The sequence below is a fragment of the Rhinolophus hipposideros genome (genome assembly GCF_964194185.1).
Source record: "Rhinolophus hipposideros genome assembly, chromosome: 1".
Classification (NCBI taxonomy): Eukaryota; Metazoa; Chordata; class Mammalia; order Chiroptera; family Rhinolophidae; genus Rhinolophus; species Rhinolophus hipposideros.
The window spans coordinates 95,395,569-95,411,236 of NC_138047.1; the positions used below are offsets into that span (position 1 = coordinate 95,395,569).

The window sequence follows — 15,668 nt, forward strand, 5'->3', positions numbered from 1 at the left end:
AAAGAGGTCTCAACGTAGTTCCAGAGTTTAGGTCTGAAGAATTGTTACCCAAACATGAAAAGTCAAGAGAAATAGTTTTGTCTTGAAAGGTCCTAAGTTTAGGTTTGGGAGATTAGGGAGCTATTATCAAGTAGACATATCCATTAGGCAGTTATAGATTTATGACTGAATTTGGGAAAGATGTCAGAGAGAGAAATAAATGACTATGGAGTGTTAGGTGATGAGATTATAATTGAAACCATGAACATGTATAGTTTCTCTTGGTATAGTTTCAATTTCTGGCGGTGTTCAGAGGTTTAATATTTTCGCAGGTATGCTGCATGGCAGATTGAAACACTGTATGTGAAGATTAACTAGATAATGGTTAAAATCCTCTCAAATTCTGAGATTCTCTAAATCATCTCTTTTAGTTAGGGAAACAAGACATAAACATGTGGAAAACAACTGTGAACAAGATAGCATCATAGACAGAGGCATTAGGTTCTGACATAATAAATTACTAAATTGGACGGCTCAACAATCAGAGAATGGTACAGTAGAGGTGTTAATTCATTGTATGTTTCAGACAAAAATGAACTTGGAGTCTGAGGAAAACATTGTGTTCTGGCACGGACATTCAAAACTGCATGTACAGTTTACTCATTGGGCTAAACATGTCCAATCTATGCTAATTAACAGTGTTAACCCATTTCCCAAAGTCAACTCGCTCAAGTCTTCTTCTGGTTTTGTTTTTGCAGAAGATAGATGAAGAGAATGAGGCGAACTTGCTAGCAGTCCTCACAGAGACACTGGACAGTCTCCCTGTGGATGAAGACGGATTGCCCTCATTTGATGCACTGACAGATGGAGATGTGACCACTGAGAATGAGGCTAGTCCTTCCTCCATGCCTGACGGCACCCCTCCGCCTCAGGAGGCAGAAGAGCCGTCTCTAGTAAGAACCCTTCCTACTGTTTAACAGGAATTGGAGTTGCCGCTGGCTACCCGCTGCATGGGTATGATGTGGTAACAATAAGGGCTGGATTTTTCATTTAGACTGATGCCAAAACAATCCCCAAACACACCTGGAGTTGCAGATTCTCTGATTCTGTGTTTAAAAATATTGATAATACAGTCTTCAGGTGATCTTACTGCATTTTTTAAAAACTATCTTTTGTGTGTACTTTTATTTCTTAGTGTTATTTATGCTCATGGTAGAAATTTAGAAAATGTAGACAAAGAATAGACTGAAAATTTACTTGTAATTTCAAATAACCTCTAATATACTAAATGGTTGAAATCTCTTTTATTAAGCTATATGATCAGTATGTTTGTGAATTTTAAGTGTATGCATTATTTTTAATGGTTGCATAGTATTTTATTATTTGAAGATGTCCCAATTTATTAAGCAATCCCTTATGGTTGGGTATTTAGTCTTTTTCCCCCTGTTTTTCACTATCATTAATTGTATAATAATTGACATTGGTAGTTTTATTTTTATGCATACTATTCTAGAAATAGAAGGTAGATCAGGGGTATGTAATATTTTAAGACTTTGGATCCATAATTCTTATGAAGATTGAAAAATAATAGCACACTTGCAATCTTAAGTTACCTACATTTATGGTAGGTACTGAAGAATAAATTTGTTGGCAGTGGAGAGTGAATTTTCTTTTCAAAGCAGTGCTTGACCAGAATTGAATTCGTTCTAAGACACGGTTTTGCGTTCTCATTTGTGGTAGCCATTTGTCATTTGCCATACATCTGATATGAGCACACTATGTAAATTACGGAATGCCATCCTCCAAATTTTAATAATGTCCTTTGATGTGCCATTTAGAGGTTGTTTCTCACCCATCTCTAAATTGTTAAATGTTAAATGCACTCCTTGGAAACATATGGAGACCCTACTTATATTCCTTTACCTTTTGAAATGTAAGGTTTAGAAGAAAATATCTCATAACTAATTGTTGTTTATTCCCCCATTTCTCCATTTGTTAGTATCCATTGGCTTTTCTGTCAGGACTCTGACTTCTTTGTGTTGATACCACACAGTTGATTCAATTGGGAGGTGTTGACCTAGAGTCATACTAAGTGTCCCAGGAGGGAGGTCCTGGAAGGCCCTCAAATCAAGTGAAGAAACAGAAGTCAAGGGAGAGTAACTGCTTTGGCTGAGCCAGAACCCACATCTCCTGACTCTATTTACAAAACCTCTTCAACGGTAGCCACTCATTTAATCCAAATGTTCTTTGAATCAGTAAGGCTTTATGCTTGATCATGCAACACGAGTCAGAATATCACAGAATCTTTCATGTATTGATATTTTGTTCATTTGAGTTATTGAGGGGGATATGTCCATATATTCCCTTCCTATTCCCCAAATCCTCATTTAGCAAGGCAGCTTTTCTCACCCAGCAGTGATTTGGAAATCCTTTTAGGAAGGTACTTTTGCCTTACTGTATTTAAAAGAAATCGGTAGACAATACTAAGTGTCAAATGTAGGAAAAGGAAATACTTTCAGTTGGTAGTATAATGCCAAACTTTTTCTTAGTTTTTAAATATACATTTCGTTTAGTACTTTTGTGCTCAGGTGTGGTATAATTAAAGAGTGATAGGATTACTTTTTATGATTATAATTAAATTTAAGTTTAAAATGTCAATAACTTACTCTAATGCTTAGAAGACGCTTAACTTTCCTTGCTTTTTCTCCTTCTCTGATATGTTTCTAGCTCAAGAAGCTCTTACTGGCACCGGCCAACACTCAGCTAAGTTATAATGAATGCAGTGGTCTCAGTACCCAGAATCATGCAAACCATAATCACAGGATCAGAACAAACCCCTCCGTTGTTAAGGTACAGATCTAAACTTTTTAATGTAAGAAGGACAGTAACAAAGGGTTTTTGCTTGAACCTGTAAAACAAATGATAGGTTTATTTATATGTGTTAATTCAGCTGGGATCCTGCAGTTGCCTCCTCATGGTGAAACTGATTATGAAATGGGTTTCCAAAAGCAGCACTCCAGCTATTTTAAACCAGGACGACTTCATTTACACTTTGTGTTTGGACAGTTGAAATGGAAGTTCCACCGTCTGTTACTCCTTGCCTACTTTATTAATACATGCGGCAATATGGGCTACAATTTAATTTGCTGATAGGCTGGTATTATCTATGAGTGACTTTAAGATGCAGGATTGCCGTTTTGCCAGCTGTCTAACCTGAGAAAGATTGCTTTGGAATCACCGCAAAAGATCTGTCTCTGCCATTAATTGGATAGAATGCTGGCAATGACATAATTCGGTTAGTGGGCTGTATTAAACAATGTTTGTCTTGCCATTCACTGTGAGTGAAAACGGAGTGTTAAGGGGTACTTAAGAGAATTGTGAATACTGGGCTCCAGCAATCAGTGGCAAATTAAGGTTTAAACCAGCTTATTTTCATTTTTTTTTTTTTTTTTTATTCACAGTCAAGGCGCTGTAGGGTCTTGTTAGTTACATGTTGCTGAGTAAGAACATTGAAATGTAGGAGAAATGAAATAAAAAGCTGCCTAAATGTCATTTAGGAATTTTAAATGTAATTTTCTTTCCTTGTTCTGCAAACAATTATTCACAGCTCATAGAACTAGTACACTTAGACTGAACACTTCATTGAAAATCTCATCTCTTCAGAAAACCTATATCCATTCTGATAAGGTTCAGTTCACTAATTTTCGCTTTCTTTATGCCTTGTTTTTAAGACCGAGAATTCATGGAGCAATAAAGCGAAGAGCATTTGTCAACAGCAAAAGCCACAGAGACGTCCCTGCTCGGAGCTTCTCAAGTATCTGACCACAAACGATGACCCTCCTCACACTAAACCCACAGAGACCAGGAACAGCAGCAGAGACAAATGCACCTCCAAAAAGAAGTCCCACACACAATCGCAGTCGCAACATTTACAAGGTAGGCTGGGGGAAAAAAAAAAACACCAAAACACCCTGTGTGCAAGGGCTCTAGAGGCAAAGCAAGCATGCGCCAGGCGGGCGATGGACGCCCAAACTTCAGGCTTCCTTTCCAGTGGTGTCTCTCTAGAAAGAGAATTCAGCACTTTATTATAGATGGGGGGGCGGGGGCGGAATCCTTCCTCGGACACAGGTTGAACATATCCTATTCAGCTGATATGCAGCCTAATTCACAATCGCCAAAAGGCACTTGAAATGTTAGCCGGGTGGGGGTGGTGGCGAACGGGGTGCATTGAAACATCAGATGAGGTTTACATGAACTCTGAAATGCTGAGATAATTGAAGCTCTGAGCAAGCGGCGCTAGGCAATTCATTAAAGAGCTTTGATTTTTCCCCCCCTTTCAATCATGGAAAAAAAAATGAGGCATAGTTAATTTGCTGTATATACTTTAAGAAATAGTAAATAATAATTATGCAGCCTCTGCTGATTATTAAGTGCATTCTTTTTTGTTTTGTATTGTTTTGAGAATATATGTTAGGCTCACGGATTTTATTTTGTACATATGGATTTGGGAATTCTTAGGATTTTTTTTTCTTTCTATTTAAAAATATATTGCCTAGATTAAGTGAAACATGGGTTGATTTTTATTATCCCCATATGTTACTGGAAAGCTGCTGCTTCTGAGGCAGATCAGGGCGATTTTACGAATACCTCTCTTGACAGAGATGTAATTTTCTTTCTTTTTGGCTCCTTCTCTCAAAATATTCTAGTTTTAGAGGCCCAAAGAGAGCTTGTTGAAAGTTGCTGTCACTTTAAAGTATTCCGGTTTTCACGTGAACAAGACCTCTTACCTTGTAATGCAAGTAGGCATATTCTAAAATAGCAATTATAAACATCCACCTCTTTTTTTCCTTTTGTTTTCCCAACTTCCCCTTCCAGCTGCAGAGTGGTAGCCTCTGATCCCTGTTTTGAACCATGATTATTTCACACAGGTACGCTGTTGCTGCTGCTTTTCCTAAGTATTTTCTTTCCCAGTGTTTTGAATTTTCCTTTCTCGTTCCTACCTCACCATAAGCCCAGAATTTTCAGGAACCTTCCTTTATTATTTTCAATTGGCTCCTGGTTAGGTTTTTCCTGGTGGCTATCTCAAAATCCTTCTCCAGCCCTTTCTGTTAATTCAGGAAAGTGTCTTTATCGAAATGAGCCAAAGAATTTTAGGTTGCTTCGCCCTGATAGGTCCCTCATATACATTCTTTGAAAGAGTTTTTCTCAGAGCAGAACCAGCCGTGCTGTGGGACTCATGGTTGCTGAAGTCCTCAGGTGAAGGAAAGCCAGCTGGGCTAGAATTCACTAGGCTACATTTTACCTCTTGCTAGTCATGCGTTTGTGTTTTGGAGCTGGATTTGAAGTCCCAGGCTCGATGAAACCTTGTAGTCGGTGAACCCAATCCAGTCACTCATGTTTTAAAGATTTTCTTTTTTGTAACTTTAATTGGTCCTTTTGGATTTTGAGGGTTTTGTTTGTTTTATTTTTTTTCAGTGTTTAAATTTGCTTACCACTAAATATTACTGTAAACTATTACAAACGATGGCCGTGAGGAATTAAATTGGCCTATGGAAGGAATAGTCTTTAGAAGAATCCTGCTGCATGTGGGTTTTTTAAAAGTATATTTCTGTGGTGAGGCGTGAAAAGCTTATCCCCAGAACAAAGCCTTTTGACCGGGAAAAAAAAATATTCCTGTAGTTATTAAAGGTCTAAAAGAAAATAAAAATGGCTGGCTGTTAATAACCAACAGGAGATAAATGCTCAGCTTCAGGGATTAAATTATTCAGAATTCGAAAGTGAAAAATATATGAACTATTGAAGACAATAACTAAGACGATCTAACTACTGAGGTTACGCTTCCTAATGTATTGTAATTTTTCTTCCCTAAACTTCATGTGTGCACATTGTAACATTGTGGGGTCAGGTTCTTTTAAGTTCCTTAGGATAATAGTCTGGCTTTTGGTACCTGTTGGTGTCCCGCTGGTTCATTAATTCATTCATTTACTAATGCATTCGACCATCAAAAATACCATGGTCTGCATGAAACAGATGCATTCCTGCCCTCAAGGAATACAGTCTCTGGTCTACCACTCATTGAAACAGTATGGATTAAATGCTGAGTGAACCAAATCAGTGCCCCTTTAGTGGTAGCTTTTGTGAGCATGGGTTTATTCAGGGATTCGATCTGTATGTGGTTAGGGGCTCTACCCCTTCTGTGGCCCTCATTTCCTGTTTGCTTTTGCTCTCATTAAATATGGCTACCGCCTACTCCTGTCTTTCCATTGCCAGTTGGTCTTATCTGTACCCAACGATCAGAATTTTGGGGGTCTTTCTTTGAGCATTTCAGATAGCCTACTTATACTTTGAAAACTAGAATTCCAGTGACTGATTTTTAATGGATATTTTCAATATACATTCAATAAATGTACATATCTGGTGGATTTTCTGGTATGGAACCTGTTTGCATCATCCTAATTGTTAGTTGAGCGCTGTAAAAGTGGGGAAAGTTCTTTCATAAGTGTGTTCTTTTTGAAAGGCTCATTATATCAGACATACTAAAAAAAAATGAATGTAAACCCTGTTCATTTATCTGTATATATGAAAAAGCCAATCAATCAATGTACCTAATTTGTAGATGACAGCATGAGTTTCACATTACTGGATGCACACTGGGTAGATGATAAACTAGTCCATTGTTTAAAAACTAAATCTACCAATTAAATATGTAAATACTATTTATACAAGTAAAGTACCTAATTTCAGCTTAATTTGGATATAAATAATATTTTCACATTTCAGAGGACCTTAATTACTGGGGTTGATTAATTTGCTTTAATATCTGTTGGTTGCAGTTCCTCTTGATAATAGGAGAAAGGGAACATATTCTGGGCCGGTTCTGAGTAGCCAGTTTTATGGCCCTGGAAATATCATTTAGCATCTCTAAAGATTTTTCTCCGAGTCTTTCATCCATAAAATAAGGAAGTTTATTCTAAAGACATTTTTGGTTTCAAGTCTATGATTTTCATTACATAAATGACTATCTCTTGACCTTTTGAAAGTAGTTATTTTACTGGAAAAAAATTGACATCAACTTACGTACGTATAAATATGTCTTACAGATAAGCATATATATATATATATATATATATATATATATATATATATACACACAGAGTATATGGATGTATGTCCCAAGGGCATTTCTCATCGTGTTTTTCCTCTCTTCTGTTCAAAATACGTGACTGCCAAAGAGAAGCAATTGAAATTTTGGAATCAGAAGTCTTACTCCACCCTTAATAATTAGGAAATGCCTTCTGTAGGAGGTAAAATTTAAGAAGCATGAAAGGAAGTAGATGAGCTCTCTTTGCAAGTCTTTAAGTCTTTCAGCTGATAAACATAATATCTACTTTAGCTGTCTATCAGATTTGGGGGCCTGAACCCCATTTAAGCCATCTGGATCAATGTCCAAATTTGCCATAATCTTTCAATTAATTTTTAGCAAATGAAATGGCTGTTGTATGAACTTTGGCCTTATAGAAATAGCCTATTCTCAGGCCAGATGTAAAATTATACATTTTAGAAGAAAAATCAACTAAATATTCATAACGTTCTGTTATTTGTAGTTACTCTGCTGTTTTCTTGTCTAAACAAACCGTGTACTGTATTCCAAATTAAAATAGAAAACATTATTTTGCTCTGATGGTATGATACAAATTTTGTATCCTTAACAGGGATGCTACATTTTTTAGGAAAATTCTGTTTTTATATGTTTTTCGAATGCCAGTTTCCTGACGCAAATGTTGTTTGGAATTTTTTTTTTTTTTAAGGGTAATGGACTATTGTCTGACTTTGATCCAATATACAGGGATTTCCTTACTTTCGTTTTCCAGTTTCCAGTTTCCAACCTGACTATAGTAGAATGAAAACAAATCTAAACACTCAATGTTTCATAATTAGTTTCCTTTTTTTTCCTTTAGCCAAACCAACAACTTTATCTCTTCCTCTGACCCCAGAGTCACCAAAGTAAGTATTAAGAAATGTAACCATTTTCAGAAAGGGAAGGGGGTTCTAATACATTTGGCTACAGCAACTCCATTTCAGTTTGTTTTTATAAATGTGCCATATCTTCCAGTGACCCCAAGGGTTCCCCATTTGAGAACAAGACTATTGAACGAACCTTAAGTGTGGAACTCTCTGGAACTGCAGGTAAGCCTTACATTTCACTTGGAAGTGTGTGTGTGTGTGTGTGTGTGTGTGTGTGTGTGTGTGTGTGTGTAATATATATTAAATTAGAGTGTATTCTTTATGTGATTAATGAAATTAACAGAGAATAAACAACATTGGATAAGAAGTTATCTATAAATATTTCCAGTGGTTTGTTTATTTTTTTCAAGAGAAGAAATTTGTTTTGGGTCAGACTTGTGCCAGACTCCCTGATATATATATTACTGCTTTGGATCCTCAAATAACCCTTTTCAGATTAAGACACCAAAACTTGAGGAGGAGGAGACATGGACATTTATTGATCTTCCACTCAATAAATGTGCCAGGCATATCGGTGGTTTTGGCTAATTTCACAAGACCTTGTAAGGATGGTGGTAGTTTTCTCATTTTTAAGATGAGGAACTAAGGTTCAGAGATTTTAGTTACCTTGCTGAAGATCACAGAGCTAGAAAGCAAGGGACAAAGGTTTGAAGGCAGGTTTACTAACTCTTAATGCTTCCCTTGGAATGTTTTCACATTTTCCATTGTACTTAACAGTATAATCCTCTCCCATACAGGTTACCATTTTAATATCTTTTCAGCAAAGGAGAAAAATGAAAATATACCCATTCACCAAAACAAAATGGTCTTATATGGTGTTACACAAGAGCTATTTTCTTCACCATTTGAACTTCTGAACTCATTTAGCCCATCTTTATTTCACACACTGAAGAGGAAGGAGCATTAAATACTTGGACTGACCTGTGAGAAACTTACTAACACCAAGAGTTCCAAAGTAGTCTTCTGAGTTGGTTGTAAATAGTGTCTTTGCATCAAGTGCTTTTAGGTTTAGGTACTTGAGCCCCACCAGAAAGTGAACCTTAGGATGTCTGAACAAGAATTTGCTTGGCTCTGGCTATTGCTGATAAGGGTAAATGAACAGTTAGTTAAACAAGATGCTTTCAACCAGAACCATGGTGCCTACACGCACTGTGGTCATTGTCAATAAATTTAATTTCACACTTGAGTTTGGTAAATTACCTCCTTATGCAAGGTCTATTGCATGATTGCATGATTTGGTAAAGCAGTAAAGTAGTTAATTTCATGGTATTTATATACATTTTATACGTGTGTATGTAGATTCACACATATGTACTTATATACAAATATATCTTTATATGCATACATATACACATATATTTGCTTATAAGCATATACATAACATCTCTTAAATCAATTATAATTTACATATATGATTATAAATTACTCTTGGGTGTATATATTACATGCAATAGAGGCCTTATCTGACCAATAAGAATGAGTATTTTACAGGTTTATTGAAAATGTTGATTAAAGTATATACTACTTTATCATTTTGCTTTCGCTTAAAACATAAATATACATTAAAATATTACACTCTTTGTAGAAGACAGAGATCTTTACCTTGAACTTAAATGTGCTAACTAGAGATTCATTCATCTTTCTTACACAAACCTCACTAATAATGCATTGTAAATGGTCTCCACTTTTTGCTTCTTACACTTTGAAAGAAAAGAATTAAAGGTATTAAGATATTTGTGTGGTAGTTGGAGTGCAGAATCATTCTAAATTTTATGATTTTCATGTAAATCATAATGCCCCATGTTTCCTCAGTGTTTTCCAATAGCATCCATCTACAACTAATTTGACAGGCTTTCTTTTAGTGATGTACCTTTATTGGGTCTTTTTATAGAAATAACATTTTTACTCATATGTTGTAGTTTACATAATATTTTATTCTCTTACATTATTTTTGTCACCAGTGTAGTGGCATTAACTGATTTGAGAAAATATACTACTGTGGCTCATAGTAAGAAGTTAACTGAAAGGAATGTATTAGTCCGTTACGTTGTTTTAGAGAAGATTAGTAAAGTTCCACGGTATGTACTGAAACCAAACTTTCTGTTAAAGAAACCCTTTTTATTATTTTGTGATTATAATAAAGGTTACTATAAAAATGTCCAAAATATTAACTAGCAGGAGCATTTTCATTGTTCTAAGGTGAAAAAATATCCATAGCATTGTTTTCTATGGATATTTTTATACATCTGTGATCATTTTGTGCATATATATATGTATACACACATATATATGATTTTGCAGCCTGATTTTTCAGTTAATATTTTAATAAAGAATTTTTGTATCACCATGGACCTTTACTATCAGGCTTTTAGCATGCTGCATAGTTTGAGTAAGTATATCAAAATTTACTTAGTCATACCCTTACTGTTATACATTTAGGTTGCTTGAGTCTTATCATTTTGAAATAGCACTGTAGTGGAAATCTTTGTTTATAATTTTTAAATCTTGTTTTCTCAAAATAAATACCTACTAGTTATTAATACTGAATATAAGGATATAAATATCTTGGGGCTTTGTAATATAGTATTAGGTTGGTGCATAAGTAATCGCAGTTTAAAAGGTTAAAAATAATTACAAAAACTGTGATTACTTTTGCACCAACCTAATACGTTGCCACAGTGTTTTCTGAAAGTGGTGTTTCCATTTATAGTCCTGTTAGCACTCTATGGATATACTTACTTTAGTTCATTCTTGCTAGCATTTGATGTCTTCATTTTTAAATATTTTGCTAATTTATGAGCATGAACATCTCATTTAAATTGTATTTCTTCTATTACTGTGTTTCCCTGAAAATAAGACCTAGCTGGACCATCAACTCAATTTTAATATAAGACCGGGTCTATAATATAATATAATAATATAATATAATACTATAATCCAATAATATAATAATGTAATATAATATAAAATAAATAATATAAATAATATAATGTAATGTAATATAATATAATATAATATAATATAATATAATATAATATAATATAATATAATATATATACCGGGTCTTGTATAAAATAAGACTGGGTCTTATATTAATTTTTACTCCAAAAGACGCATTAGAGGTCTGGCTAGGTCTTATTTTTGGGGAAACATGGAGTGAGATTATGTTTTTTAAAAAAGCACTTTTTGTTTTCTTCATGCCATAAGTTTTCATATTTCTCTTATTGGTAGCTACCTAATTCTAAAGAATTTAGTTACAATTTTGATAGGTTAATAGCCTACATTATTTATTGAAAGGTAAGCAGAGATTTATGCAAAATACCATTTTTAATATTGGGAATCTTTAAAAATATATACAGTGGATTTATTTCTGTCAGTGGACCAGAATTCATCTTCCTAGTTTAAATCCCTTTTTCTTGGTGCTTTGAAAGATTATTGGTTACAATGGAAATCAATTTAACAACATATTTTTAATACCTACTCTATGCTTGCAATATGATAGGTCTCGGTGAATGGATGTACAGCAAAGGTCAGACATAGAGACTAATAATCCATGTAAAGCATGGAGCGTAGTATTTGGCCCATAAAAGGTGCTAAATAAATGTTCTTGTGTTTAAGATGTGGGCTTATAGGCTGTGGAGAGAAAAGAACACATTGTATAAGAAGCATGAAGGGACAATATTATTTACTACTATTCATAATCTTTTGCTGCCTCCTAAGAAAGGGGGACAGAGAAAGTGGTTTATAGTTTGTTAAGCATGGTGGCTGATAGTGTGAAGATGCAAATTAGAGAAGCCAAGGTAGGGCCAAGTTGTATTACGTAAGAGAAAGAACTCAGAGCTATAGGAAAATGAGAAGGAGCTTGGAGGACGCTGAAGGAAGCTGGAAGGACTGTTTGGAACTGACCTGGAGGGTGATGTATGGAGAAGGAGACTGGTGGAAGAGAGGGATTTCTTTTTTTGTAGAGATACTGTGGATTTGAAATGTGTGATGTGTATGATCTCCCTCTCTAAAAATCTAGAGTAAAATTTGTTGCGTAATAGTGTTTGGAGGATGGGACCAACACTGATTGTGCCTCAAAAGAATCACAAAAGGAAGTGAAGAAGTTATCAGAGGGCACCCTGTAACATGGCTTTGAGTTAAATACAATGATTACGGAGAAGATTGAAAAGCATTATAAAGGCAGGTCAGGACTGAAAGAAACGTTAAGACAACATCACTAGGAAGTGAATGGCAGAGGTGATCCATGGAAAGGTTTGGAGGAAATTGAGCTCTCCACAAGCTAACCTCACTTAAGGGGAGAAGATATTGATGGAGCAGAAGCGAGGAAGCAGCAAATCAAAGATGTTGAGGTAAGAAAGAATTTGGCATGGGCAGTGCCATCAGCATGGCATTGTATAAGATAAGACACACTTTCCCTCCTTCATTTTTTAATTACTAAGATTCTTTTCTATATCCTTAATCTTTTGTAGGTCTCAGATTCCTGAATTTTAAAATCCTATTCATAATTCCTAAATAAAATTACTGTCTGACTCAAAAGACAAAATTATAGGTTGAAACAGAAAATTGCCAGTATTCAACCATTTTTGACATACAAAAATGGCAATTTCATGTGGTTTAACCTGAACTAATATACTTTATAAGCAGCAATGCTCCAAATAAAAGTAATTTATTATGATTTTTGAAAAACAGATAGTGTAGCTTAATGAAGTTGTGCAGAACCTTGCCTCTGATATTGGACAACACCAAGCTCAAATTCTGGATCTACCCGCATCTATCTATCTGGCTTTTGGTCAATTTGAGGTAACTTCTATAAAATTCAGTATCCTTCTGCATCAAAGGAAGATAGTAACTGTACCTGCCTCTCATTCAATCACTGTGAGGATTAAGTGAGATAAAACATGGAAAACATTTAGTGTTCTATAAATGTTAGCTATTTAATTACTAATTATATGTTAACTTCATCGACTGAGGTCATTGTACCTTGCTGCTCGTCTTTTCAATTTGTGATATTATTTACCCATTCCCTTTCATTGACCGTAATGTTATCTCCTCTTTGGCACTCTCATGTACGAAGTTATGTATTTTTTTGTGGCAAAATCTCCCTCATTCCCCATGAAATTGAACATATACTGTTTTTGGTATGGGTGTGGGATTTAAGAAGTCAAGATAGAAAATCTCCTCTTTAATACATTCTCTACAGCTGCATCTCCTACAGTGTTTCCCCCAAAATAAGACCTAGCCAGACCTAGGCATTACTACAAATAGGCGTTTAGGCACATTACTAGTAGGCACTTTACGTGTATATTATCTTTTTGACTCTCTGCCCATTTAATTGTTGAGGAAAAAGCTGTATGTTGATTCTGGCTCTTTGGTGAACCCTGGGTTCAAAGTAGGTCTGTTTGACTACAGATTATGTCTCTTTCCTGAGGCCTGAATTTTAAAGATAGTAGTCGACATCTGTTATGTTAAAGAGATTTCATTTCACTTGCCAAAATGTCATGGATGGGTATTGGGTGCCAGGAACATTGTGTTGAAAAGGATTCTAAGGCCAAATCTGTGCTCAGTAGGATTGTCTGATCCATTAGTGATGTCTGCCATAGATACAGCATGGGGTGGACAGAAACAGCATTGGTGGTGGTGATCTGTTGACCCTTGGTCTACATGCTTAATCTGTTTGGTTATGGCAGAGAAATTGTGTCAAGCTTTTGCCCAAGACTTTCTGGTGTCTGTTTTTTCTTTACTCTCACAAATTTTAGTGAAAAATTTTAAACGTTTATGTGGAAACGTAAGGAGTCAACAAAATTCTAAGACCTCCAGAATAATCCCTCTGTCCCATCTGCAGAGTCTTTGAGGAACAGGAGGAATGAGATAGGAAGTTTGCTTTATTAGGTATCGCCAGCTGGTCTGACTTTGTGATTGTCCTGAACTAGCTCATTCTGGCTGATAAAAAAAACACTTCTCTTTTACAGGTGTAAAAACTAATTTGATTTCAAAATAGCTGTTAGTAAAGCAAGATGAGAGAAAAGAGAATGCTCTTTTGGCAGAAGGCATTCAAATCTATTGCTTACAGAGATTTTCAGAGCTCTAGAATTTTTTGTTTCTGAAATTGGATTGGCAAAGCAAAGTCAGCACAACAAGATGATGGTTTTAACCATAAGACATGAAGAAATTTGGTTAAGGACCAAAGTGACTTACCCCAAATCTCATGTATATGTATATTTACATGTATATGTGTGTGTATATATGTATATATATGTATATATATGTATATATGTATATTTACATGTATATGTATATATATGTATATTTACATGTATATGTATATCTACATGTGTATCTACATGTATATATAATTTCTTTGTTATTACTCTAAAAGTAATAAAAAACAATATAACTTTTATAACAAATTAGGGAAATGAGAAGAGCTAAATAATCAACAATGTCATCACCCTAACACATTAGGTCTTAGCAATTTCTTTCCTCCATTGATATATATTTTTTTCCTCATTTCCCCATGGTTTTGAGGAGAGTGGATGTGTGATTTGGTGTCTTTTATTTTTCCTTAATGTTTTCCCTCGGTGTAAATCGGTGATCATTCAAAGTGCATATCAATGGACTTGTGCTTTTAAAAGAAAACACTAACCAATCAATCGGTTTTAACATTTGTTTCTTTGATGTGGAGATGTATATGTGTGTGTACATTTGGACTCTCATTTAAAAGTTTATTGTGCAGCATGGAATATTGACAAACAGCATAAATTTGCTGTACCCTTTTGTTATATACTTCTTTTGTATGTGACTTATCTTTGAGGAAATGGACCAAAACAAAATACGAGCAGTAGCTGGTAGTTTTAAAAGGAAAACCATAGTGTCAGAGAACTGGAAAGTGATTTTGACAGGTCATATAATCCATTCCTGTTCCTGAAGAATTCGAGGAAGGGAGACCCAACAAATATTCTTTACAATCTATTGCAATGTTTGGCAACTCTTATTGTCAGGGATTTCTTCCATATTTCAAGCACATCCTTCATTTTCTATTTTTAATCTCATTCTTCTTGACCCAAAATCTGGAAAGATCATTCCTTTGTTCCTCAGTTTTCTTTTCTGAAAATGGTACTATCCAGTTTCTTTTAAGCCAAGGATAACAAAGCAGTTTCCTTTCCCACATGAGCTTACGGTGGGGGTGGGGGTTGGTGGTAAACACCTAGAAAGCCAGATGCCCCTCATCCCCACCCTGCTCCCCTCTCCTGCCCCAGCTCTGTGGGATAGTGCACCAGGGCCCATTGATAATATCTTCATCTTCCATGAACAAGAATTGGGGAATTAGTCACATGTCATAGAAATGTTTTGAAGCTTTTCTGCAAGGCCAGTTTGTTCCCCAGTAATCAGGGGTGATATAAGAAATGCTTAAAAAGCATTAAAGGCAGGGCCCTCTGAGCCAGAGCAGGGTATGGGAGGCCCTTCTGTGTGAATTGTTAACACTTAGGCTGCTGGCTCTTGTGTTGCTCCAGGGAGTCTTGGACAAGGTGGGGATGGGTAGAGGGCATTGGAGAAGCTTTTATGCAGGAAATATTCTGACTGGTGTAGCACTAACAGCTCATATTGAGTGAGTATCAGCCTCTCTGTGCCCGTCTGACACCCACTCCAAGTTCTTGAGGCCA

The 15,668-nt window shown here is 35.6% G+C and overlaps 1 protein-coding gene across 14 annotated transcripts in view; it reads left to right on the forward strand.

Moving 5' to 3' along the window:
- The window catches only part of PPARGC1A (PPARG coactivator 1 alpha), a 626,509-nt gene that overhangs the window by 587,925 nt on the left and 22,916 nt on the right, over positions 1-15,668 (forward strand). For all 14 annotated transcript variants that reach the window (XM_081048191.1, XM_081048194.1, XM_081048184.1 and 11 more), the window contains 5 exons: positions 738-932; positions 2,707-2,829; positions 3,711-3,915; positions 7,938-7,983; positions 8,093-8,166. In XM_081048191.1, coding sequence (XP_080904317.1) covers positions 738-932; positions 2,707-2,829; positions 3,711-3,915; positions 7,938-7,983; positions 8,093-8,166 — 643 coding nt within the window. The remainder of the gene's footprint in view (positions 1-737; positions 933-2,706; positions 2,830-3,710; positions 3,916-7,937; positions 7,984-8,092; positions 8,167-15,668) is intronic.